The sequence below is a fragment of the Clupea harengus genome, chromosome 18 (genome assembly GCF_900700415.2).
Source record: "Clupea harengus chromosome 18, Ch_v2.0.2, whole genome shotgun sequence".
NCBI classification, from domain to species: domain Eukaryota; kingdom Metazoa; phylum Chordata; class Actinopteri; order Clupeiformes; family Clupeidae; genus Clupea; species Clupea harengus.
This window is the reverse complement of record NC_045169.1, coordinates 19,063,822-19,091,060: the sequence shown is the minus strand read 5'-3', so window position 1 is coordinate 19,091,060 and position 27,239 is coordinate 19,063,822. Positions and strand designations below refer to the sequence as shown.

Genomic DNA, 27,239 nt, shown 5'->3' with positions numbered 1-27,239 from the left:
TATAGACCAAAGTTATCCTCTTTATTGTAGTAAGAGATGCTTGGGAAATTAACTCGACAGTTACAGTAAATGTATCAGAAAAAAAAGTATCTGCAACCAAATACACAAAACTATTTATAATAAAACCTCAAGTCATCCCCTCGGGATGTCAAACAATCAGCATGTTGCCGCATGACTGGTCAGTCCAATACAAACAGGCCGATAAGCTTAGCTGCTGGTGCAGTCATACATAAGACATGATTTTTATGAGCAAAAAGTTAAATACAGCCTGTGAACAGTCTTCGATGAAAGCGCTGACAAATGACGACGTTAAAATGGCATCAAAATAAAACACTAACCACGCAGAATTTTAAGAAGAATGGGTTTAATTACAAGCAACAACCTCAAATGTGTTTTTTTTTTTTCCTTCTTCGGTATCTTCTCAAACTAGACTTCACAACTCAGGCCGGACACAGACGCCACGACGGCAGTAAGCAAAATGCAAGCATTTTTTTTCCTTTTTACCATGTAATCAAAATAATTTTTTGGCTTTTAAAATAATCAAAAACTCAAAAAAGAACCACTAATACAGGATGCCTGACCATGTACAGGGGAGCTGAACTGACTGAGACAGTATGATGGAGATTTGGGATCAATGCAATGAACCACCAGAATTCAAGTACTTCACAGGCCCCGTCACGACAGTCCAACCAACACGTGTTCAACTCCCCATCAAGACACATGCGTTATTTTTCAATCAAAATTTACAGAAAAAAGTTCTAAAAAAAAAATTATAAACATGTAACCTGTATTTACATGGCAACCAATGGCATGTGAACTAGGTGCAGTAAGCAAGACCAGGCAATATCATTTTTTGTTTTCACTATACCTCTAGTTTTATGCATCGTTTTATTTCAACCCCTTTACAAAAATATTTAGTAAAACTTCAAAGGAAGGCAGTGAACATGTCAGATGAAGTGTTAATTTGGATAGGAGAGATTGTGAACAGGAAGTAGAAGCAGTTTTGTACAGCTCGATGGAACAGGAAGATGAGAACATCTGAAGCATTAGTTGAGATTAATATAGATTTGTGTAATTTCTTTAAGCAAGAAAATAAAATTCTGCACCGCACTGATATAAAATGATCATTTATTGGCTGGAATGTCGGTTCTGTATCTTAAAGAGAGTCACTATTCACTGGCTAGGAAGAGTGAAGAACTTTGAATGCACGTTCACCAGGACAAAGGAAGAAAAAAATAAAATAATGAAGATATATCACATGCCATTCTTTCCCTGTCAAGGACAATTAATGGAACTCAGGACTAGGAATCAAAAACATTGCAATTTAAAAATGAAAAAAAAGAAAAGAAAAATCAAACGGGAAAAAAAAACGCAAATTAAGTTAAACAGATTTACAAGAGTCAACCACACGATCAAAAATCTGAAATCTTTTTTTAAAAATAAAAGCAACAACCTGACACAAGCAGAGTAGTCTGCGGCCCAGCAGCTACTGACCAATCAAGTCAAAGTCCTGCAGATGAGCCTCCCCGTGTGGTCGACATGGAGACGGGTGGAGGGTTATATTCGGGGATGGCAGGGCGGGTGTAAGTGTGAGGTTGAGTGGGAGAGGGGGTAGGGGTATGATGAGGTCATCTTAATTCTGTGGGGGTGGGGGAGGGGGTGCAGGGGGCATTCCAAATGGCGGCATGCCCGGCACCCCCATACCCATCATGGTGACGAAGTTGGAGGGGTCCATCGGGGGAGGTGGGGGTGGGGGGGCGTACATCATACCAGCAGAGCCAGGAGGGGGTGGGGGAGGGGGAGGGGGAGCTCCAGGGGGTAGAGGGGGCTGCACCCCTGGAGGGGGGGGCACCATGGACGGGTTGCCCATCGGGGGAGGCGGCTGGGCGCCGGATCCAGCTGACTGCTGGGGCTGTTGCCACGGGGGCAGGTTGCCCGTGCCGGGAGAGGACGTGGTGGGGGTGTCTGTTAAAAGGGGAGAGGGGTGTTTAGAGGACAGCCAGACAAATCATTGCATTTATACGGTTTCTAAAATATACACACTCATACTTTGACAAGGAAAATGCAGGGTCATCTAAACAACTCTCATCTATGCACACGATCTCCACTCACAAAGCGAACAACTCACTAACATAGCTGTTCAGATTCGTTAAGTATTCCATCAGCATAAATTTCACTGGACTACACGAAGTTCACCATAATTGATTATGTACACTCATGAGCGTATCAAAGCAGCGAGATCAGGTAAAGTGGCTCCATTGTGTTCTTCATCACAAGGACATTCTGTTCGGGACATCAGAAGTCTGCACACTCACTCTGTTGCCACGGCAGCTGCGCACTGGTAGCCATGCTGCTGGTGGGAGGAGGAGGGGGGGCCTGCTGTTGCCATGGCGGCAGGGGTCCAGAGGGGGGTGGGGGCTGACCGTTGGGGGGAGGAGGAGGAGGAGGCATCATGCCCATCGGGGGAGGCAGCAAACCTGAAGAGACAGAAGAGGATCATGGGTATCAGCTAACCACTCAGTCACGGTTACTAATGACAATCTGAGGAGTGACTTGGAGACACGTGAACGTGAATTAAAAAGGGGATTTAATAGAACCGGAAAAAGAATGAGTAAGAGAGGGGTAAAGACAGGCAGACAGACAGACAGACAGACAGGCAGACAGACAGAGACAGACACAAACAGCTCTATATAGTGAACCTGTTTTAGGATAAAGTAGTTTTAGACTTGTACCGTATTGCAGGTTTGGCAGACACTCACCCATGGGGTGTCCGGGAGGAGCAGGGCCCTGCCCCATGGGAGGAGGTGGCGGCTGCATCCACGGAGGAGGCATCCCGTTGGGGTTGGGTGGCATGGGGGGGGCTCCCATGTTTTGCATGGGAGGCGGGTAGTTGTGGTGCCCGCCGTGACCACTGTGGCCTCCGTGTCCGCCGCCATGGCCTCCGTGAGCGCCGTGTCCGCCGTGGCCGCCATGGCCTCCGTGCATGTTGTGGAAGTTCCTGTTCTCAGACGGGCCGGAGTTCATCCAGGGAGGACGGCTCTGCACACATGGAGAGAACAGCAGTCAGCACACACAGATGGAGAGAACAGCAGTCAGCACACACATGGAGAGAACAGCAGTCAGCACACGACAATTCGGCAAGTGCTCAGAACAACACAGACAATAACAGGAGGGGTATTTCACAGCTGCAGTTGACCATCTCAGTCACACACTCTCTCTCTGTGTGCCTCTCTCAATCTGACTCTGAAAGACTACATACTTGCAGTAATTAGTCAGGCAGCTTAATTTCAAAGTGTCGACATTTAAAAGGTGCGGTAAGCAAGTAATCCTCAATCCAAACTGACTGGCCCTACGAGATCTACGAGTTCTAATCCCCCGACCTTTGTGTTATTAGATCTAGCGTGCCTCCACTGACAGCATCTCTACTCCTGTGGACTCAAAGCACTGCACTCCATGCATCTTGCTGTGGGGGTATCCCACTAGATGTCTGACACATTACTGTGCCTGGGGAAAACCCTGAAACCCATCCAAAATCTTACAATAGACATAATTAGATTGAGTGCAGCGCTGTCAGTCCACAGGAACAGGATGGAGAACAGCGGACGGAGCGCCCTTTATCAGCAGCGGTTAACAAACAAAACCAAACAAAGGAAAACAATGACGACGACGATCAGACAAGCAATAAGACGAGCGGCGAGATGAGCAATAAGGACAAGACGACCAAACCACAGACACTCACCGGTGGCCCCTGGTTGTTGCCGGAGCCGCGGTGACCAGAGTTCTGGTTGTTGGAGTGGCCCCCGCCGGAGGAGGGTGCGGTGGCCTCCCCGAGCTCAGCCATGAGGGAGAGGTACTCCTTATCCATGCGCGCCTTATCCTGAGCAGACTGGGGGGGCTCGCCCGGGCGGGGGGTGTAGGTGTTGGTGCTGCAAGTGGGGGGGGGGGGGGGAGTGTTATAATGAATATCTCAACTGTAATATATAATATACATATCTCAATCTGCTAAACATTCAACTGTATGTGCGAGTGTTATTTATGAGTACATACAACTGGGTTAAGATTAAAAAGGGTACATTTTTTTTTTTTTTACAAAAATCCCACAAATACTTCAAAACAACAAGCCTAAATACTTGAATTAAGTCCAATTCAATAACCAGGTCCTACTTCGTGCCATTTGATAGGTGTGTTTGTGCGTTACCTGGTGAACTTGCAGTCGGAGGAGATGTGGCCGGCTCCACCACACTTGGTGCAGAGGGTGGTGTTGGTGATGCTGCGCTGCTCCGAGCTCTGCCATGGGCGGAGGATCCTGATTCAGGGGGTGGGTAACGGCAGGAGGAACAGCACAATACAGAGATTTAATTTAGTTTCATTATCCAATCTACTAGGCCACAAAGACATCTATTGTGTTTGCCAGGTCCCACTTCAGCGTCTCTAACACAGTAGAATGTCAAGACCAAATACAGTCCTGCTGGGGTATTCATAGGCTCTCCTGTTTCATGCATCATAGTCACTAACTTATTTCTGCTTAATGTCATGTCTATGCAATAGTCTGCTGTCTTAAGGTGTCATCCCTGCACCCTTCCCCCATCCCCTGATGTGTTCTGTCAACTGTTTGTTGTTGTTGTTGTTGTTGTCATACATGTTTGTAGATATTTGTCTCATTGTGTTTTTATGTTAAAAAAAAAAAAAAAAAAAAAAAAAAAAGACCAAATACAGTCGTCCAGCAGCTGAACAGGCTGGAGAAAGGGCAGCATGCTGATCTCCCTAACAGGTTGTGTAGCAGTCGCAATGCAAACGTCTCTTCCTTACAACTCATAGACTATAAGGATTAGAAATGTTAGAATAATATCCATCAACAGTACTAATATATTAGGCGAGAATAACATCTAGACTTAAGAGTGAAAGTAAATTAATCCATGTACAATCCACTGACTCATAAAACATTTGTGCATCAGCTGTTGGACAGCAGCTGTTATGCTTGAGTTGCACATTCATATGAATTTCCCATTAGTTGTACAATTTAGGGTCGACCCTGTCCGTGCGTGCAGTTTGCCATTCATCACTCCTGAACAAACGCAGGTAAAACAGCTCTACTACTCGACGGCCATGAACTCAAGTCGGCCAAAAGCCCTGCTCCGTTTGAACCTTCCGTGCCAACAGAGACGATGACTCAGGCTGCTGACGAGGAGGGCTTACATAATCTTAGAGCAGTGTCTGTAAGTGTGTGTGTGTGTAAGTGTATGTTTGTCCAAGCATGCATGTGTGTACGTTTGTGGTGTTTTTACATGCATACCTGTGTGTGAAGAGGGCAGTGTCTTGTGCGCAAGGGTGTGTGTTTGTATGTATGTATGTATGTTTTGTGTGTGCGTGTGTGTGTACACTGGCAGTGTCTTGTGTGCAAGGGTGTGCTTTTGTGCGTGGGTGTGTTTGTGTGTGTACCTGTTGTCATCCTCTCTCAGGGTGCCGTTGAGTCGGGCCAGCTCCCTCAGCTGCATTTTCCGTAGATCATTCTGGTCTTCAGGCGTCTCAATACCCTGTTTCAAGATGTTTCGGATCTACACACACAAACACACATAGGAAAGGTTTATTCAAAAGCCTGGGTTCCCCCTCATTTTCATTTAATACAAATTTTAAAAAGACCTTTCACGACCTACAAGTACACAGTGTACTTTATTATTTAATGAAAATTGAACATCCTTTTCCATGACGTTTCTATTAGACTACTTCCACCATGTCAATTCAAGTGGAAAACATCACGCTGCAGAAATAAACAAAAAGCTAATCCATGGAAGACTAAACTAAGAACTATATTTCAGTTTATAATCCCTAGAACTTCCCAGGATTCCTATGACCGGTTCCACAAATTAACTAAGAGAATGTCCAGTCATTTGGACCTGACAATCGACTGCATGAGAGAGAGATAGAGAGAGAGAGAGAGAGAGAAAGAAAGAAAGAAAGAAAGAAAGAAAGAAAGAGGGAGAGAGAAGAATGCCACCAAACGGAAAGACTTGCATAGTCTTTTCAATTTTTTTGACATAGCCGGTTTTCCCCGATTTTGTCCCATGCTAACAGTTGCCATTCCTATGCAATGCCGCCTCTGTAGTAAAACATTCTGAGAACCACATCGCAGTTAGAAGTAAGGGCAGGCCACAGAGATGACTCAGAAGTCTACATCCTTTTTGACCTTCTCTATGGTGTTGGCAGTAAAACAGGATCTTTTCTTCTGTCCTTTAATCAACAATCAGTGCAGTTGATCTAAAGGGGTTCTCAGTTCTGACAACAGGAACTACCTTTAACTGCACCACATCTGCAATCACACCCACCCCTCATATTAACATTTATAATTAATAATAATTAATATTAATAACAAGCAGACTGAAATAGTCTGCTCCACAGCCTTCTTAACATTCTCCATGCTGTTGTCAGTGATTTGGTCATAGATTACCTAGGGCCAATGATTTTCCGCGATAACGGAAAACGGACGGAATTCGCGGAATGAACACTTTGAAACGGAATTGCACCTTTGAAACGGAAACAGCATTTGGTTCATACAAATCGCCCAAATTCCCCTGTATTTTGGGCTGCAAGGCTATATTTCTTTCAAATAAACACAACAACGATTGCAACGATGAACAAACATTAATTAAAGAACAAAACCACTGTGAAAATGTCACGTCTGCGCTAAACTCTGCTCCGGCCACGCCCCCTTTTCAACGGTTGACCCACAGATCTCCGCTAAAGCCACATTCAGTCACAATCACGCGCTCGTCTGCCCAATCGCATTTAAAACAAAAAATGTTTAGTCTTCTGTTCTGTTGTTGGCTGGCAAACAACAATCTAAGAAGGGCACATATTATTCACTCATTTTAAGCCATCAATCTACCTCAGGGTGAACAAAATGAGCTGAAATGGAAAAAAAAACGGAATTCACCAAATGTGAAACGGAAAATGCATTTTTTTGAAACGGAAAATCATTGGCCCTAATTACCCATGATTACAATTATCATTATAGTTGCTGTATAAATATTTAACAGCAGCGCATTGAACCCTTAACGTTAACAACAGACAGACATAACAGACTGAAACACGCACCTGCTCCACGGCCTTCTTGACGTTTTCCATGGTGTTGGCGGTGACGAGAGCGTGCAGCGGCTCGTCTTCGCCGGGCAGCATCTGGCCGTCCTTGCGGCCCACTTTGCCCTCCTTCACCGACCCTTTCCCGCGGATCATGATCTTAGCACAGCACTCCTTCTCAATGTTCTTCAGAGTGTTACCACTGGCAACGCACAGGGGGGAAACACAAGGTCATTATTTTAGTTCCTCAGGTTGACTTTGGATGTTTGTAAGGGGAACTTGTTCTTCTATACACAGTCACATTTGCATTTTACAAAGACGTATGAACATGGCCTGTGTTTGCCAAAAGCTTTGATGTGCTTTGGTCTTGATTAAATAGGGATACTATATTTTTTGTCCCTTCATTGTGGCACATCACTGCTTCTGAGAAAAGCAGCCTTGTTATGATGACATCAACCCAATGACATTTCACTATTTAAGCTGCTTTGAGACTTTCGGTCTTTCAAAACCATAAAAAGATTGCCAATAACCTGTGAATTACAAAATAACATAACCTTTGTGACCTTCAACGGGGAAATTGTCACAGCAGCAAAGACAATGGCTTGTTTTTAAAAGGCTTACCGTGGGCCAATCAGCAGACCCACAAAGTTGATCTCCGGATACTCGTCCTGTGGGATCATGACCTTGTCGCTCACCCTGGTGGCGGGGGGCCTGGCGAAGCAGAGGAAGACAGCAGGTCAGCACAGACAGGGTTTCATAGGGATACAGTGCAGTAATGGAGTACAACTGAAACACAGACACTCTATTCAGTACTGAAGGGTAGGAAACATGTATTCCCAAGTCTAAAATTACAAATGGGAAGTCTCTCTCCACTGCAGGTCACCTTAGGAGGAGACATTTTAACAGCAACACCAAAGACGACGAGAGAAACAACAAATCCCTTTGCACAGACAGTGTGAGAGCACTGTGGTGTGGCGGCCTTACTTGTAGTCTGCGGGAGGCTTGAACTCAGGGTTGAGGCCGACCATCTCTGTGATGAGGGCGTGGCGCTCCTCCTCGATCTTCTTGCGGGTGCGGTACTCGCGGGTGTTCAGCCTCTTGCCCTCACTGTTGTAGATGGGCTCTGGTGAGGGAGACCTGTGAGTGCGAGAGAGGAGAGGAGAGCAGGGGACAGAATGGGGAAGGCCAGCATGAGAATCTGCCACAGGTCTGCCCGTCTCAGTGCACACACACACACACACAACTCTAGTCTCAGCACAAACTCAACACGATTCCTTCAACTGTCTAAACCCTGGTAGAGGAATTTCTTTTTTGGGGAAGGGGGGGGGGGGGGGCGTCATCTTTGTTTTTGAGGTCACTTGAAGTGCATGGCATCACGTCTTGAGTATCAACACAAAAAGGCGGGCAAAAACTAAAGGGGTGGGACTTTCCGTTGGGGAGGAAATGGAAGAATAGCCATGACAAAAACTAAAACGTGCCGATGGACACCAAAGCCAAATTTTTGGGGACAATCCAGTTGTCTTTCAGAATAGACTGGCCGTCTCCCACATACAATGTGAATTTTGCAGACTATAAAATTAAGTTTGCATTTAACCTCTACAACTAAAAGCATGAGCTTCGACAATTCAGACTACAGAATAACTCGGAAGGGTTTAGGAGGTGAGGGGGTGCTAAATGGGTCAAGTTTGTTATGCCTTCCTGTGTTGGTCTTGAGTGGGCTACTAGAAAGACCACAACAGTAGTCTTGGTCTCTGCAACCTTTTAGACCCAGAGGAGAGCAGAGCAGAGTGAAGGTGGTTTATGACGGGGGTTATGCTAAAGGAAAAAACAGCTAGCTTGAAGCTCGAGGTTGGGACTTCCAGTCACGGAAGAGGCTGTGGTGGCGTCGGGCTTTTTTTTTTTTTTTTTTTAGGTCCAGTCCGAGCGTTACCTGCCCCGTGGGTCGCCGAGAGAACCTGTTATGCTGTTGGAGGAGGCTCTGTGCTTAGAAAAAGGTTAAAGGTCACCAAAAGGGGGGAGGGGGGTCATGTCTGGGTTAGAGAGAATGAATCAGGATTAGACGTTAGCCGTTTCCCCGCACACCCCCACCAAGCGCTCTCTGCAGAGTGAGAGAGCGCCTGCGAGCTGCTTCAGTGTGGTTAGGCTCACGAGGAACCGACCAGAGAGCAGAAAGGATTATGGCTGGCTGTATATAAATAAATATATATATATGCACTTTCCTTTGTTAAAAAAAAAAAGTTGCACAGAGAAAGGAATTTCTCTTTTAGGCTTGTAAACTCCAACGTTGACCACCTGGAACACTCCCTGATGGCGCTAAACTTCGCCCATGTTGGGGTGGGAGGAAGGACCAAGGGAGTAGCAAAGCAAGGATCCAGAGGACACGCTTCTGAAAGACTTGGGGCATTTTTAGGCTTTGCTGTAAAAATGTTGGATTATGATTACGCTGAAAAGACTATGAGTGAGGGAGGGATTGTAAGCTAGCACAGAAACATAAATTAACATGACAGTTCCTGTTTTGGGGTTCGTCTATGTATATCTCTATATAAATATGTATAAAAAGGAATAAAACGCTTAGGCAAACTAGGGTTAGGAGCGAGTCAATGCCGTTATGTTCTGGTTATTTCTGGAATATGCCGTTCAGGTGGATTCTCCTCCTAGATTGCTTCAAGTGCGCAAATCTGGAATACTGTGGAATAACTCTTGGGCTAAATGGGAGAGACACTGCCCCGGCTATGGAAAACCATTAGTGACCATGGGAAAAACAATAAATCAATCAATGTAGTCAGGATTCAGGCAAAGGTTTGGAGGAAATTTAGACACCTCAAATGTGAAAACTGGACTGATGAGGGAGTTAAGGAACAATACTGATAGCTAACAGAACACTTGAGGTGTTCCAAGAAGACACAACCAATGCAAACAGAATTCCGGAACCGGAACGGTTATTTGATTTTGCCCGTCACAGCCCTTCTAACACTTACCACAACTTCATGACTGATAATGTAAGTAAACCTGTGCTGTTCTAGTGACATATCTTTACACTTCAATTTAAAAACACATTCAGTGGTTAAGAACGTCTGGCTTTGAAATAAACTGTAAAAATGTAAGATCTCTATTTCACTCATGCAAACATATACATTAGACATTGAGAAACTAGCAAAAAAGTACATTAAAAGTGTTACAGCTAAGAATTAAGTGTAAGCTTCCTAGATACTAAAGAATTGACACTATAAACCAAAAGCCAATAATCTCAGGTTCAGACAATATAAATCTTCCCAGAGCCAAATGGCTCATCAGTTGTAAAGTTTTCCGCAGAGAAATCAAATCAAGATAGCAGCCACAAAATATTGGGAAGGACATATATTCTCTGAACCTGAACCATTCACTTTCAATACAAACTAGACATCTGAAGTGTATGGATATGAGCAGGATACTATTATTATAATTTGCTTAACTGGTATATTGATGTAAAATCTCAACATTAAGAAAAAAAGACAAAACGTCTGACTTGTTACAGAAACAACGTTTCTCATTCTGTTCCTTAACTGTCTTGAGTCTAAAGAACAAGCACTGCAAAAGCAGCTTCAGACACACAAGCTTCCTCCCAGTGGGGAAGTGTTGTACCAGCTGTAAACTGGGTCAAGGAGCAACACTGAGAAATGCTCTAGTCTGATATAATTGAAAATATGATGTTACACTATAACGTCTTAGTCAATAGGTCACATTCATTCATTCAATCATTGCTTTACTTCTCCAATAAAATCAGCATAGGCTAAAATTACACAATTTTAACAAAAGCGGTCCTCAACCTTTTCGTATATAGGGCTCCTATATCGCTATTGAGAAGTAAAGAAATGGAATGGCATACATTCAACTAATATTCTCTGTTGATGTGACACTTGTACAATGTAAGCCTACACATCATAGCTACCCATTCCTCTCGGCTAGGACATGCTAGAGTTCCACAAAATGATGCAGAAAACGTAAAGCATTTTGGCTTCACAGAGGATGATTCAGAAAAGGTAAAGAAAGTGTTACTGTTTTGTGGGGGTTTAAAAGTTTATCCGACCTGTCCTCAGGGTTTACAGGGATTCCCAGGTCTCCCGTACGCAGTTTACGTGTCAGGTCTTCAATCTGCAGTTGGACTGGAAGAAATCAGGTTAGGAAAGAAAAACAAAGAAGGACGGAGAAAAATGTGGTTACCAGCAAAAAAACAAGGGCGAGAACAAGTGCATTTCATTTAGACGACTGCCTTTTGTCAATGACGTGAGAGAGGAACAAAATTACTGTAACCATCACCATCATTGCATTCAACAAGATTAAAGCAAAAAAAGCAGGTCAATTGCACACAAAATAAAACACATATACTGTAGTGAATATGCTATAATCAAGAAACCCTTCATCTTATTTAAGGGATACTGATGCACCAGATAGGTATCCCAACCAATCACTAAACAGCTTTCCCCAGTGGTGGCGCCCTATTGGCCTAAACTTCAAAACATAGAGGAGGGAACATGGCTGGTCTGTCTAAATCTGCCAACAACGTTAACAATTTGGTATCCTAAACAAGATAGAAGGGTTACATTCAAAAGTAAACTTTTAGGGCAGTAGAAACAAACACTGGTCAATCTAGGTTTCTATTGCGTGCCAACGTATCTTTTGAAGTAACTGTCGATTCAATAAATTAATAAATAATAATATCAGACAGCATACAAAACATGTGCATTTTTAAATATATAATAATAAGTGTGGCTAAACCAATGGAAACCTTGTACACAATTGAAAAAAGAAAATCATAACTGGATTCATAAGTTAACCCCCCACCACACTCCAACAAAAGTTTTGGCTAACCAGGGAGCAAATAATTAGTAGGTGACCATTTTAATTTGTGTTTATAACAACTATGGAGGAGGACTGCTGTGACTGGGTCCCCTTTTTAACGTCCTCTGTTGGGGGTGCACACCGGGTGACAAGAGGATCCAACATAAGACAGACATCAACACAAATTTCAACACCACAGAAACATCTACACCACGGGGAGGGGGGGACATCATGAAGAAAACAAAACAGGGATATCAATAACGCATTTGTTATTGACAGGCCATACTTGGCAACACTCCTCACTAAGACAAGCAGTGGAGCTACAGGCCATGTATGTGAGCATTTGAATGTGCTCTATGCAGTTCCACATTTTCAGGAACGACTACTTTTCCATTGGTTATAGCTGGAAGAGTAATACATATACAAATGTATAGAGAGAATGAGAAACCACTTGGCTTTAAACTTTAGCACTGCATCTAGGGATGGATCTACTATAAGGGAAATATTTGCAGAAATACAATGCTGTAAACATATCAGCATGTGCACTATGCAGTACAGCCAAGAGGAGTTCTAATTTGGCCAACTGCCAGAATGTTGCCCTTTGCATGCGGGAACCTGATGTTTATGAGTTTAAGCTATTAAGAAATATGAAGATACTGGGTGCTAAGACATAAATGAGCACTAACTGGACCATGATCCAAATGATTCCACAAACCAAGAGCTCAAGGATTGAGCTGATGCAAAAAAGGAGGCCTGTGGAGAATTTAGATGCCGAAGTACCAAGGAAATGGGATGACAAGACCCTTCAGAAGTGGCAAAAATTTGTTCTGTGCCTTTACAATGCTGAAGTTGATTTATGACCATAAACTGACCTAAAGCAGGGACAGGAGCACATGTTACAATAATTCTTGAAAATTATTGAGATTTGGTAAAATACTTTGTTACTGGATGACGACGACCACAGTGATGCTGATGGTTCTAAGAGAAAACACCAGCACCTCCAGGGCCATCATCAATGGCCTGCATATTACATGTTAGTAAATTCAACAGTGAAATTGAGGCGGGGGGACTTGGGGTGAAAAGGCTGAATTTCATTAGAGAGAGTGATTATAAAAAAAACCTTCAAATAGGCTTTTGTTTGCATTGGAAACCAGGGAACATTTTCACAGGCTCTGAATGCATGAAAAGAAACGTACAATATATTACTTATTTTAAATCTGAAATCAGGATAAATCTCAGAATGGAAACTGATCTTGGAAAATGTTTACATCTCTAAACAGACAAAGTTTGGGAGCACACTCAAGTTTTGCCTTGAGGAAGAAAAATTAGTCATGGCTAGGCACAATCATCCTTTCACCCACTCCAACTAATGGAATTCAGCAATTATGAGCTCTTTTCAACATTTTCATATGCAAACTACAAGGAAATAACTCATAAGTGTCAGACAGAACAACCACAGATAACTTCAATACTTCCATATGCACAAACCCCACTCATTTTTATACAAAACATTTGTTTCAGTGTTTTCATTTCCAATAGTTTTAAAAGAGACGGTTGGTTTCGGGATAATTACCTATGTAAGCTCTTTCTTGGTCGCGAGTCAGACCAGGGGGGATAACGGTTGGCATTCCAGGGATGACCGTCTTCTGGTCAGGGGTCTCGCTGCTCCAACGACTCTTTTTCCTGTTCTTCTTCTGACCGAAGTCTGCCAGGTTGCAGAGATATAACATTAGCAAAAACTCAACAGGCTAACGTCAACAGACATCTGCGTTCATTTCAAACCACCTAACTAACCAACCATGGTCTAGGTCGAGATAGAAAGCTCGTAGTTTGTATTGACAACGATTAACGGAATGCACAGTTACAATGACTGGATTGCTAAAAGAATGATTTAAGACAAATAACATATCCTGCATTCCAGGCATGTAATTTCTGTCCATTTATTGTCTACGTTCACGTTACATTGTCCAGGTTATGTAAACAAATGTATTTAAACGCCTGAAACAAAGGGCAAAGAACCACCGATGGCACAGATAAATAACAAAAGTAGTGTAACAATCTCGAGAGCCAATATTAGCCATCATCGCTAACGTTATCTAAGCTCAACTAGCATAACACTTAAGGGTTTTGACCTTGCACTGCTAGCTACATCACAAGCTAGCCAAGTAACCTAAAGACGGGAAAAACCCTGTGCTAGCCATGCTCGCTGACAATACAGATATAAATGCCTAACTTTCACGTTTCAGTTAAAATTCAAACAAGATACCAGTCGTAATCTAAACACCCACCGCTACTGAAATATGTAAGGTTGATTGTTTTTACGATCTATAAATGTTTATAACAGTTTGTTTTTGAGAACAATTTTTATCGCAGGGTCGGAACTAGGGAACACTACGAGACTTGTCTACTGTAAATATATTTCAGGTTTATTATCCAGCGCTTTAAAACTTGTACGTTACCTAGATACATTGCAACGCCACCCTGTCTACTGTGGCAATCGTGATTGAAATGATCTGCCTCTATGCTTGATTCAAGAGATTCACAGCTAGCTAGATAACGTTTATCGGCTAGCTAGCCACGAACAAAGTACTACTTAGCAAGCATGCTAACTGACCAAGCAAACATATGGCCAGCTTAATTATAACCACTGTTGATAACATGAATAAGAGGGAGCTGCTCTGCTAGATGAGGGAAAAGTTGGCCGTTGTGTTTTTTTAACAGACACCGGCAGCTTTAAACAGCTAACCTTTCACGACTGACAATACCAACGGCTAAGGCCTAACTTATCCACGTTGTGGCCTTACCTCCACCGGGCGATTTCATCACGGGTACTGGCTGTTGGATTGAGGCTTGAAAGGTTGTAACTGCAACAGGTGCGAATTGGAGAGCTTGCTGAAAAGGGACAATGGGCACCTGAGGTGGCTGGAAATTTTGAAGAGAAGGAAATGACACCGGAGGGCCTGGCGGAGCCATTAATCCAGCACCCGCACCCGGCCCGGCTTCGAAGCCTCGTTTAGCGCCAATGCTTGGGTGCAACTTCCCCAGAGGAGTTGCATTTGCTCCCGTAGCCATATCCGAGCAAAAATGTTTTAAGGCGCTATCAAGATATCCCTGATATCCCCTACTATTCAAACAATTCTGAAATCTTTCCAAAAGAGTACCGTAAACCTCCTTCAGATTACCGAAACCATCAACTCAAGATGGCGTTTGAGGAGCTTCACAAAGGAGGTCTGCCTTCAACGACGTTTTACACTATAGGTCAGAAGCAGTGTCATTAAAACCGTTGGAACATTTGATTGGCCTGAGCCAAGAACCATCCCATCACCATCCCTACACGTGATTGGATATTTATACAGCAGTGGCCTTTTTACTTTCGCATCGCCAGTAAAAGGTTCTAGCTTGAGAACGACAGAACATGGGCTTCTGCATCCATCTTATATTTTAAAAAAAAAAAAAAAAAAAGCACGCTCCACAATGGTGACGTATCTATATCAACTTTAGTCCGAGAAAAGCTGCTTGGTCTGCATGTAGACCGTTGCACTGTTTGTATTGTTTTGTGTTGTATATTCTATGTAAGCACACTGAGAACCACTTTACCAAGTCAAATTCCTTGTTTGTGCAAACTTACTTGGCCAATAAAACCTGATTCTGATTCTAGCTCCCTTCTCCGTGTTTGAACTAAAATATAGGTGCGAAGAGGTTAATTTGTGTAGTTTTAATAGTGGCCAAAAAACAAAAAAAGACAATAAGAAACACAATGTTTCTTAACTTAATACAATCCAATGTTATAGTTATGCATTTTGCAATGTCTTTTTATCCTAAATTAATTAATCACAACATGATAGTATTAATAACAATAACAGTCAAGTTATTTTAATTTAATCTGATATTACATACAGTAACCCTACACATTTAGTTATGTAACTTGCAAAACCACTACTTACTGTTAACGATTTCTCAGGTGATACACCCAAGTCAAAAGTGAAAAACCACAAAAAGTAAACTACTTCCTATTGCTGATAAGTGGATTGGCCTACATAGAGAAGATGCTGTTTTAGCTTCATAGCATTTATTCTGGCATGTTAATTCAGTACTTAACATGTGTTAATACACTCAATATGTCATAACACGATACAAGTAAAGCTGAAATGTACCATGTGAGTTTAGAAAAGTGTCATGGTGGTTGAGCAAAACATTGGATCTAAAACCAATAATATGCCTAGAAGCCAAAGGAATAATCTGTATCTAAGTGCTGGTTATAATAAGATCCAGAAGTGGATCGGTGAAACACATGATTCATGGAAGGGATAAGACAATAGCATTTTGGTAAATAAATTGATTAATTATGGGCTCTTTGATCCAAGGTTTCCACCTATTGCAAGAACAGGCATGGAATGATGCTTTTCAGACACTCACCGCAGAAGCTGAAATTATGGCATGACCTGGGCAATCAGATTTAAAACCATGAAAACTCTATTGATTTGGTCTTTCCACAAAAAGTTCATGAAAATCAGCTGATGTTCATGTGACTAGAATGTACTTTGACATATACATTGTGCAAATTGCATACATTCTTGGTTTCAGGTATCGCACATAAATACATATACATATAAATAAAAGTGTGCAATAGGCTGCTGCAGATGTTTTACCAGTCTGTAGTCGCCAGTGTCCTCTTCTTTGGTGTGGTGTGTTGGAGGGGGTGGGGGGTGGGCGTGTAACATCAACACAAGGGATGCCAACAAACTTAACAAGCTGGTGAGGAAGGCTGGCTCCGTGGTGGGAACTGAACTGGACAATCTGGAAGTGGTTGCGGAGGAGAGGACGAGGAGGAAGCTGGACGCTATCCTGGAGAGCCCCTCCCATCCCCTCTATGACGAGCTAGCACAGATGGGGAGCACGTTCAGCCACAGACCCATCCCTCCTCGGCACGCCACAAAGCACCTTGGCCAGTCCTTTGTGCCAGTCATCAGGCTCCACCACCGAGGACTGACCCCCAACATAACAACTTTTATCTAATATACGCCAGCTGCGTTGTACTTATCTTATTTCATTTTTATTTATATATTTTATTCCTATTACCTTGCTGCTATTACATCTGAATTTCCCTACAGGGATTAATATAAGTTTATCTTATCTTAAATACATGCCATGAGCGATTCTTCTGGCAATGACTGCCAATGCACTGATTCATAACTTATTTTGCAGATAACTTATATTTATACTTTTAACCCTTGGTGATCTAATGATTTGTGCCTATCCCCTGATGCAAAATTCACAGACAAATAAACAACACAATTAAAACAAATCTACCAACAGATCAATAGTATTGCAGTTTGGTTTATTCTGGTGTTGTATCAGATATTTACCAGACCATCAGATGTGACATATGATCCTCCAAGATAACAATTTCACATCAAAGCATTACGACAGCACGTCATTTCAGGATAACGACTGGTCTTTAAAAGTGGCCTTTTCACAGAATAAGCAACCAATTAAAATGTGTACTGCCCAATTTTGGAGGACGACGGGATGGGGTCTTTGGAGTTTCAACTTCATGATGTTCTAGATTTCGTGAGCAGGGTTCCCTTTAAAATTCGTTTAAAAATAAAACATAGGGCATACTGCAAAACAGGAAAAAGCTTAGCATATCTTTTAAGAGGAATGAAATGATATTAATTTGTTGTGATATTTCACTGACGCACTTCTCCCTTGGAGACAAAGAGGTAAATATTAACTAGAGTGAAAACATTTTCTGCATCTTACAGAACATGATTAATACAAAGACAGAATTACCACAAATGTAAAATGTCAACCGTGAATACTTGAGAGATACTACCTAGAAGCATTTTGTACACCTACTTTTAAAAACCTACACTACTGTACGAGAAAAGCATAGAGTTTAGATAAAAGCAACTTCTCAAAGTAAAAATAAGCCGTGTGAGGACAGACACCGAATCGTGGGCCACCGACGCACCGAAGTAACGCGTCCGCGATAATCACCACCCCGCGACAGCACTGATGTTGGTACGCGTCACAGGCTGCAAAACAAAACAATAAAAGAATCTTGACCGAGCACGAGTCAGGGGAAGCACGACAGTACAACACCTGCAAAAGAGAGCACACCACATCAACAGTGAATCAACCGGTGAGAGGGGGGACAGTTTCTCATTTTTCTTTCTGATCTGTATGGCCAGTGAATGTAATGCTGATATGAAAGTGCATCACATTGAATTTGACACATTCAGAAAGGCACAGCACACAAATGTACAGCAGCCTCCTAAGGTATTACTAGCATGTCTACAAAAGCTCACAGGCGTGACAACAAGAGACACTGATCCACTGACTGATCCCAAAGACTAAATTTGAATGCCACTATAAGAATACCCTGACGCATGGGTGGAAAGCTCAAAAACGTTTTGGGTTACCGTGGTTATGATGCTACCATTTGGTGCTGGGACAGATTTCAATTTGTTTCATTTCACTTCCTGGGAAGACAGTACTGCATTTATAACTGATAGCAAATGTTTAGTCATAACCTTATAACGAAGGAGTAAATTCTCTGAACGGCAGTGGCTACGGGACCAGATACTGGGGGGAAAAGGCTTGCCAATACAACAGCTTTGAATAAAATAAAGCAATTGAGCTATTGTTCGACTGTTATATACATACATACACATTTAAATGACTGAATTCCAGAATTAGGATCATCCAAAAAGGCACTCCACCAAAAAAAGACGTCCATCCTTCATTTGTGTGGCATTGTGTCATAAAAAAAAATTGTGCCACTTTATTGTCTAACACACCTTATTTACCATATATGCCATTGCTATCAACAATGTATCCGTGCAAAGACTATTCAGCTGATGCATTTGTGCCAACTTGGTGAGTTTGTGCTGGTCATTTAGCCAAGTTTCAGAAGCTGCCGAGCATACAGAGCGTCTTAGGTTTAGCACGTCCAACTTTGTCATTTGAACCTAAGTCCAATTTTGTATTTTTGTATCGTCTGCTCCCACAGAAAATGTGGTAGATTAGCAGAAGATATTTTGTTGTGTTGCCAGGATTTGTCCAAACATTGGCCTTCAATGGCCATGACTTGACCATGGAAACTCAACACATGACCTTGACATGGCCAACACGATGCATTTCTAGCTGAGCTACAGTACAGGAGCTGATGTAATATGATTAACTATTACATTTTGCAGATGTTACTGTTGAAGCTTATCCAAGTATGGCATTCCTTTGAGATAAGTCTTAAGAGTGTCATTTTAATTACATTTTTAATACCAACCCACCATCATTTTTATGCGCTCGGCTTAACATCTGTTACCATGCCCTGAACTGAATAAAGTCGAGGTAGCCCTCACCTGCTGAAAGGTGTGTGGTGAGACTAATAAGCATAGCGCGCCCGTTCTGCGTAGGGATCCCGCGGCAGGTCATACGCGGAGGTCCGGGGAAGCGAGGAGACCGGGGAGAGCCGCGAGCGTTCGTATGAGTAGCCCTCTGCCTCGGGAGGCACGCGTCGGATTGGGCTTCGATCGCGGGAGTAGTACGAGGAGCCAGGAGCTGGTGGAGGGGGTAGGGGGCGCCGCTCATACGGGTCAAGGCTAGAGGAGGACAAGCGATCCCTCATGATGGAGGAGGTGGGAGGAGGAGGGGTGGGCATGGGAACAGCGCGTCGATCTTCGAAATAACTGCCACCGTACGGACGCGCCCGATACTTCTCGTAGAAGTCCACCACACCGTACGGATCTCGCTCGTCGTAGGCGGACCGCCGAGCAGGGTACCCTGGCATCGCCGCACCATAACTGGCTGCCGCGCCCCCATAAGCCGCTGCTTCGCTTCCGTATGCACGAGCCAGGCTAGGGTCCGCCGCCATGCCATAACCCGGAGGCACGCCGTAACCCATAGCGCTCTCATAGCCCGTGGCACCCCGGCCGTAACCGGGTCCCTCGCCGCCGTAAGCCCCGCCCCTGCTGATGCCATGAGAGGGCGCAAAGCTGCCGCCGAAGCCCGGGTCAGCCCCATTGAAGCCACGATGGAACCCGCGGCCGCGACCACCGAACCTCGGGGGACCGAATCCGTTGGACTCGTCGGGCCCCATGGCTCCTTCGCGATAGGAGCCATTCTGGTCCAAAGGGCACTCTTTAGACCAGTGGCCTTCCTGCCCGCACCGATAACAACCCGTCCTCTCTCCCATCCCCGGCACGGTGCGCAGGCGGCTAGTTGAGAGCTTCACACTCATCAGTTTGCCTTGGAAACAGAGAGACGTAAAACAATTTGCCACTCTGCCATGTGACTGAGAGGTTCTTATAGAAATCATCATCACAGAATGTTTGTACAACCTGGGTGTTCTGAATAAATGAGAACTTGAGCTTCTAATGTGGTCTGAGTTATAAACTAGCGTATCCTCATAGGCAAAGAACTTCACTGTAAATTGATAAATTATTTCAGACTTACCCATTTACATTTACTCTGAGCTGAATCGATGTTATGTATACATACACCATACCTTTCAATGGGTTATGTGAAGAACATTCCATAGAGAAAAACATTTGTGTATACATCAGCCAATGTAGCCATTCTGAGCGCCACAAACAAAACCTGACAGGGTGACTTATAACAAAAAAAATGTCACATTCCTCCACTTACCATTGACCTTTTGAGCTTACTTACCAATGTGTTTATGTTTTGCATAGCTGCTATTTATTAATAACACCTACGTTAAGACTCCAACCATTTTAGAGCACAGTGTGAGTTCACCTTGAAAGGCGGTGTTGTCGAGTCCACTGATTGCCTCCATGGCATCCTCTACTCGCTCCATATGCACAAATGCATAGTCCTTCACAATGTCACACTCTACCACAGGGCCATACTCTTCGAACTTGGCACGCAGCTCCTGATTGGTGCAGCTGCAGCTGATGTTACCAACGTGGAGCTTCGTAGAGGCCCTGGGCTTGCCTCGACTCAGCTCCACGTTCATGGCCTGACCGTTTAACTCATAGTGGTGGAGGTTGCGGATGGCCTCTTCCGCCTCTGCTTTATCATCCATGTGTACAAAGCCGAAGTTTTTGACGATGTCGCACTCTGAAATCTTGCCATATTGAGAGAAGAGGGCACGGAGTTCCTCCGTTGTTGTGTTGGGGGACAGGTTGCCAATGAATATTTTCACCATTTTGATTGGCCTTTTCAACACACCCTAAAAGCAAGAAGTTACTAATCAACATGTTCAATACCACACACATGATGAATTTCATGAATATACATGATCTTTCTATTTCTTTTTCTTCCTGGTTCTGTTAGTCCTGTTCTTTAGAAGATCTACTATGTAGCACTAAGTGACTTGGGCCCCGACGTTAACTGTGACTTATGTGTGGACAAAGTGTGGTTTAGCTGCATCAGGACAATGCCAGGCAGTGTTTGTCAGTCCTGACTATGCAAACGTGAAACCAAGTTTAAATATGATTACACTGCCCACAATGAAATAACTCACTGGACAAACCACTCTGCATTAAGTAATTCCCCTACCTGAACATAACTGTGTCGGAACTATAGCTGCGAACTCGACATTCCATAAAAGTAAACATGGTGGGTTTTCTCAAATAGACAAGCTTGAACTGCCACTGTCTGAGAGTGTGCCGACAAACAATAGTGAGCTAGCTTGTACCTATTGAATTTTAAAAAACTAGGTTAATATCTTAGACAACTTTACTGTTGTGTACGATGCAAGTGAGACAACGAATAATGCATGTACGCGCAAGAATTTCGGAGGACACTAAAAACCTGACCTGAGACAGCCAACTCAACAAAACAATTCATTCATCAGTCACACGTCTAGGCAATGACCAACGAGACTAAGCTAGTAAGGTGCCTGTAAGGAATCGTGTCATTCAAAAACTCACGCTATCTCCGTTAGCATATAGCTTGCTACATTGACTAAGTCAAACTCCATAACGCACAATTTCTGCTCTGTATAACCGCAGCTACTGTCTTGCAGCTACGGTCCAAAACATACACATATTGTACTTAAAAATATATAAAGGCTTTGCTCATACCTCACAATGGCACCCGTAGACACCCAATACCGAAATGGCGTCACATGCATTAGCTATGCTAGCTGATGCCTTTCCATTGGTTAGCAAGCGCTTTCGGAGACCACAAGATACAGAAGGGGTGGGTGCGCAGTAGCGCTCCACACTGTTGACGGCGCGAAAATGCCTTCTGCGCCAGCTCCTTATCAGATGAAATATAATTTTGTATCTAATTCAAATCTACTTTACTTAACTACATGTTAAATAACCAGTCAAGTCGCATCTCACCAAAATATTTTGGTTTATTACAAAAAAATAGTTCAAAATGCACACGCTCTGAAACTGTAGGAAGTATACAAACTACAGGAAACCACTGCGAAGGGATCCACGGCGATTACCAAGGCACCCAACAAGCCCGTTGGCGCAAAGATGGCAGTCCTGAGTGACATTTTGCTCATCATATTTATATTGCTATAAAACTCTTCACTTCCAAAGTAAACACTGTCAACAGAAGCTTTCCCTCCGTCAGTTGATGCAAATCTGCTGGTGCCCTTGCCGGCGAGAACGGCTGCACCATCCGTTTTGTACTTGTCACTTCTTCACGAGCAGTAGTTCTTGGTTTCTGCAGTCGAGACAGAACATACAATATGCAGACAGTCCCCATAAAATAAGTGTCCCAAAAATCAAATGTCAAAATATAGTGATGGGCGCACACTGACAATCTGTACTTCTAGTTACCAAAATAACTACAACACACAGCAGCGATCTTCTCATTTTGAACTGGTATAAAACTTTTGACAGTTCACATTTTGAGGGCACCCTATTAAAACAACTGGGGAAAACTGGAATGTTTTTGCCGTTTAGACTTGACAGCGGCTAAGGTTTTATCCACTCATAAAATCTCTAGAGCTTGAAAACTCAAGCAGATTGTCCTCACAAGACCAAGAAGCTCACTCAAGCCACATGGACTGTCTGCACATACACTCGCAAACCACAATAGTCATAGAACAGCAGAGAAAAACAATGGCCAGACTCAATTTTAAGATGCATGTCAATGACAATATTAATGTCTTACATGAATGCCAGAGTGGACGTGAGTTTCATTGTATTGTTACACAAGCAATGGAAGAAACAGATAACGCCCTGGAAAGCCCGATGTTGTAAAATCTTTAGGAGTATGTGCCAGATTTTAAAATAAAGAAAAAGAACACACAAAGGAAGTATTCTTAGTTACACACTCAGACATTGCTGCGATTTTAATTCCATAAATGACCAATGAACTGAACAGATGCCAAAAAGGGGGGGAAAACAGCAGATCGGAAGATACCATGAAAGATGTTTCCTGTAAAACAACAGCATCAAAGAAATTAATGAGTATATCAGCGGCAATCGCATGTATGAAATAGCAGGGCTATAAAGTCGACTAAGAGAACCATCCACCAGCATACGGTGCCCACAAGAGGCACGCGTTTGCCAGATCCACCCGGCACCTCCCGAAACGCAATTCCAAAACTAAACGGTTGAGTTGGGATCACGCCAACAGGCCACGGGAATGGTTGCGACGGAAATTCCTGCAGATTCAACACACCTAGAAAAAGAGCAAAGCATTTTCTGATGAGCAATGGGTTTTATAATTTTGCTTGTTTGTTTCAAGATAGCGTTCTTATGGCCATTTCGCTAGATCACGATATAGGACAATCCTATTTGAATTTTTATTGCAGGTTTTATGAACTTTGATGAGATCTGCCCGTTGCACCAATCAGCCTGTGTACATTACTGCATGTCAAACCCTTTCAGCTCACCTTGGCGTGTGCTTGATATTAGTACGCATAGCGTGGCCGCTCGCCGTAGGCCTCTCTGGACCGCGATACGGTGTAGGACGAACTCCTGGACACCGGGGAGAGGCGCGAGCGCTCGTACGCGTAGCTCGAGGTGCCACCGGACACTCGCCTTATTGGACTGCGGTCCCGTGAGTAGTAGGACGCGGAGGCCGCAGAGACTGTGGATGCTGCGCCACCCAGCGGACGATCATACGCATCGAGGCTGGATGACAGCCTCATCCTTGACAGGGCAGCAGAGGAGGGAGGCGGGGGAGGAGGAGGAATGGAGAGACGCCGATCCTCCGGGTAGCTGGAGCTGTACGGTCGAGCCCTGTACTTTTCGTAGTAGTCGATGGTAGCGGAGTAGCGCTCTCGCTCACGCTCGTAGGCCGCAGACCTGTCTGGGTAAGACATTGCCGATCTACTGACATACTGATCTCTGCCATCGCTACCGTAGTCCCGCGTCGCACCGTAGCCAGGGTGACGGCTCATGGGGGACGCCCCAGGATACCCCGCCACTCGGCCATACATTGGACTTCCCATGTAGTCAGGTGGGACACGAAGCATCCCGGGGCCGCCACCATATCCAGGACCGCCCCTGCCAAAACCTGGAGGTCCCTGTGGGTACCCCCGGCCCTCGCGGAAACCGCCTCCATCGCCATAGCTACCGTTCTGCCCGCGCGGGCAGTCTTTGGACCAGTGGCCCGGTTTCCCGCAGACGTAACACCCAGCGTGGTCTCCCATTCCGGGCACGGTACGCAGCCGACTGGTGGACAGCTGTACGTTCATCAGCTTGCCTTTTGAGAAGGAAAAGAAGACAGGCATTTTCAGGACACGTTCTCGCTTTTTCTGCACAACCACTCCAATTTCATGTCAGTTAAAAGACCGTGGGAATGACAAGTTTACCTTAATGAACTGAAATTGCGTGAAAAGGTTGACAAGGAGCACTATAGGCTTGACTTGTAAAGCATTTCAGAACAGTTCGAAAGGTCTCATCAGTTGAGGTTAAGATGCCAAGACACCTCCTCCAGTCAATTTCATAAACAGTAGAGTACAATGCTTCAGTACTGGGCCTAGGATGTACACACTACCAAGCATTTCTCTCTACTGAATGGCTTACAGGTGTCGACTGCTTAATCAAAAGCATTACTAGTGGAGGCAAACGGGACGGCACTTGAAAACTACTATATTCTCACAGCTACACAACACGTCGTTCCTACAAGCCTGATCTGAACCGGCTAGCCACCCTGTTCTCACAGTTTGTTCACCTTGGAAGGCCGAGTTGTCCAAGCCTTTGATGGCAGTCATGGCATCGTCCTCTCGTTCCAGATGTACAAATGCGTAGTCCTTGACAATGTCACACTCCATCACAGGGCCATACTCCTCAAACTTGGCCCGCAGCTCTTGGTTGGTGCAAGTAGTGGCGATATTACTCACGTACAGCTTTGTAGAACCCCTGGACCTGCTCTTCGCTTTACCCTTGCTGAGCTCCACATTGATAGCCTGACCATTCATCATTTTGTGGTGGAGGTTGCGAATGGCCTCTTCGGCATCAGACTGTTCCTCCATGTGAACAAAGCCAAAGTTCTTTACAATGTCACACTCTGTGATTTTGCCATATTGGGTGAAGAGAGAGTGTAGCTCCTCCTTTGTGGTACTTTCAGACAGGTTGCCCACAAATATCTTCACCATTTTTATTTCCCTTTTCCGTTATACCTGGGTTTCAAGAAAGAAATAATAATAACCAATTTAGGATTTTCAATGAGTACCATTTGCTGCTACATCTTAAGTCAGAAAATATACAAAGCCAGGCTGCTGGGTGGCAATGTCCAAGTGAAAGTCACGATAACGAATTTTCCACCAACTTAATATTAGCCTTTTAGGTAAGAAATGAAACGTTTGTGTGGAAATGAACCATCTGTAATACTTAATAAAAAGTATTTTGGGTAGCCAGCATTAACGCAATAATAGACGGAACAGGTTTTCCTGGTCGCTTCTGAATACAACAGGGTCCAGAGTCTGAAGCTAAGTTACGCAAGTTATTCCAACGATTCCAGGAGCCGTCTACTAACATTCTAGCTTCACAAGAGGATCTAGCGTTGAAGATATACAAGACCTTGTTAGGTCCCCTAGATCGTGTATCATAACTAATCTCGTATTTCAGTTTTCATAAGAAATTAAGTAATTAACAGCATCAGATGGGATGGTAACCCAGAAATTAAAGCCACGGCCAAATCACGCTTACATGAGCTAAGCTAACGTTAGGTAGCATTCGTGTAAGCTAAAGACAAGTTTGAAAAAGTTCAGCATGGTCAAGATGCGACGTTAATTGATATATCGGTAGTAAGAAACTCTCTCAATACCGTACGCCTGTAAAGCCAATTTCAGTTACGACAGTGTACTACACAAATTGGCTCGCTTGACTTCTTACATAATGTAGCCATAGCTAGCTAATTTAGCCATTTCGTAGCTAGTCAACAGCACTAGCTGAGCATGCTAACTAGCACGAAAAGTGATAGCTAGCTAACTGACGACGCAAAGTTAAGGAACACGAGTACCTGAAGTGTTTTTGGACCGATTAACTCATGAAATACTACTCTAAACAATACTACTTTTGTATAACGCACAAAACGCCTAGAATTGTCTATTATACACCAGAAAAATTCGAATCTTACCCAAAATACGAATACGGCAGCCAGTTCAAATGAATGAAACATGAAATGGCGTCGTTACCGCTTGCTTCGCATTTCCGGCTTAGCGTACCGTCAATAAGTGACAAAAGCTTTTCCGTTCCGATTAAAATTTTAGGATAATTTTATACTGCAAACCCTTACTTATTCACATTAATAATACGTATAAAATGATTAGAACTATAAGAGCACACCAAATATTATCTAGTAAGAGTCTGCATTTTTTTTTTTTACGTGCTTGTACTTTTATTGTGAATATCTGTAAAACATATTTCCGGAATTACCAAGGTTATCTAAAAAATCTGATGCAAACTTTTTCTACCCACAGCGTCAGGACTAATCGTCAGCATGAGTTTTATAAGCCTAATTTTACAGTAATATTACTTCTGCGTTTATATCTACTACTTTCTCGTCACACGCGACTCAAAACTCACCTGACCACACTTCACATCTTTCATGGGATGACTGTTTGACTTCCATTTGATTATGCATAACTAAACAACTTACTTTTAGTTTGTATAAAATAAATGTTACGTGTTCATGGGATTGTTTGATCAACTACGTAAATCACTCCAAAATTGACAACCAGAACTAGTTTGCAATTCTTGGCTAGAACTGGAGTTAGCTTTTCATAAACCTTACACGTGTTCTTAAACTATATCATAAAGTACATTATTTGGCCAGAACCACCCTCATTAAACCACGTGGTTGTCCAGTACTTGAGACCCATCAGACTTCTGTAGATGTTGTTGTAGGCAGGTCCCCAATCTATTAAAATAATATGTCACAACAAAATGGACGACTGACAA

At 43.5% G+C, this 27,239-nt stretch overlaps 3 protein-coding genes across 5 annotated transcripts in view; all 3 read right to left on the bottom strand.

Moving 5' to 3' along the window:
* The window catches only part of sf1 (splicing factor 1), a 15,654-nt gene extending 1 nt beyond the window's left edge, over positions 1 to 15,653 (bottom strand). Inside the window, exons 1-12 of one of the 2 annotated variants that reach the window (XM_031584817.2) lie at positions 14,697 to 15,653; positions 13,466 to 13,597; positions 11,141 to 11,216; positions 8,059 to 8,211; positions 7,696 to 7,785; positions 7,093 to 7,276; positions 5,440 to 5,555; positions 4,199 to 4,306; positions 3,740 to 3,926; positions 2,733 to 3,039; positions 2,316 to 2,477; positions 1 to 1,965 (exon numbers count right to left, since the gene is read on the bottom strand). The exon at positions 1 to 1,965 is cut by the window's left edge and continues 1 nt beyond it. In XM_031584817.2, coding sequence (XP_031440677.1) covers positions 1,634 to 1,965; positions 2,316 to 2,477; positions 2,733 to 3,039; positions 3,740 to 3,926; positions 4,199 to 4,306; positions 5,440 to 5,555; positions 7,093 to 7,276; positions 7,696 to 7,785; positions 8,059 to 8,211; positions 11,141 to 11,216; positions 13,466 to 13,597; positions 14,697 to 14,964 — 2,115 coding nt within the window. In that variant the 5' untranslated portion in view covers positions 14,965 to 15,653 and the 3' untranslated portion in view covers positions 1 to 1,633. The remainder of the gene's footprint in view (positions 1,966 to 2,315; positions 2,478 to 2,732; positions 3,040 to 3,739; positions 3,927 to 4,198; positions 4,307 to 5,439; positions 5,556 to 7,092; positions 7,277 to 7,695; positions 7,786 to 8,058; positions 8,212 to 11,140; positions 11,217 to 13,465; positions 13,598 to 14,696) is intronic. The other variant, XM_031584818.2, reaches the window with a different exon arrangement.
* A 2,194-nt stretch (positions 15,654 to 17,847) lies between these two features.
* rbm4.1 (RNA binding motif protein 4.1) lies at positions 17,848 to 22,151 on the bottom strand. Of its 2 annotated transcripts, none has more exons than XM_031584819.2 (3): positions 20,653 to 22,064; positions 19,257 to 20,142; positions 17,848 to 17,930 (listed from the first exon to the last, which is right to left on the bottom strand). In XM_031584819.2, exons 1-2 carry the CDS (start codon positions 21,062 to 21,064, stop codon positions 19,280 to 19,282), a joined length of 1,275 nt encoding a protein of 424 aa, XP_031440679.1. In that variant the 5' UTR covers positions 21,065 to 22,064; the 3' UTR covers positions 17,848 to 17,930; positions 19,257 to 19,279. The 2 variants fall into 2 exon arrangements, with proteins under 2 accessions (XP_031440679.1, XP_012686276.1); XM_012830822.3 differs by lacking the exon at positions 17,848 to 17,930 and having other exon boundaries at positions 18,860 to 20,142; positions 20,653 to 21,088; positions 21,945 to 22,151.
* A 992-nt stretch (positions 22,152 to 23,143) lies between these two features.
* On the bottom strand, positions 23,144 to 27,045 carry rbm4.2 (RNA binding motif protein 4.2). Its single transcript, XM_012830823.3, has 4 exons — positions 26,416 to 27,045; positions 25,009 to 25,456; positions 23,723 to 24,537; positions 23,144 to 23,508 (listed from the first exon to the last, which is right to left on the bottom strand). The coding sequence occupies exons 2-3, from the start codon at positions 25,430 to 25,432 to the stop codon at positions 23,741 to 23,743; spliced, it is 1,221 nt and encodes a 406-aa protein (XP_012686277.1). The 5' UTR covers positions 25,433 to 25,456; positions 26,416 to 27,045; the 3' UTR covers positions 23,144 to 23,508; positions 23,723 to 23,740.
* Positions 27,046 to 27,239: the final 194 nt, after the last annotated feature.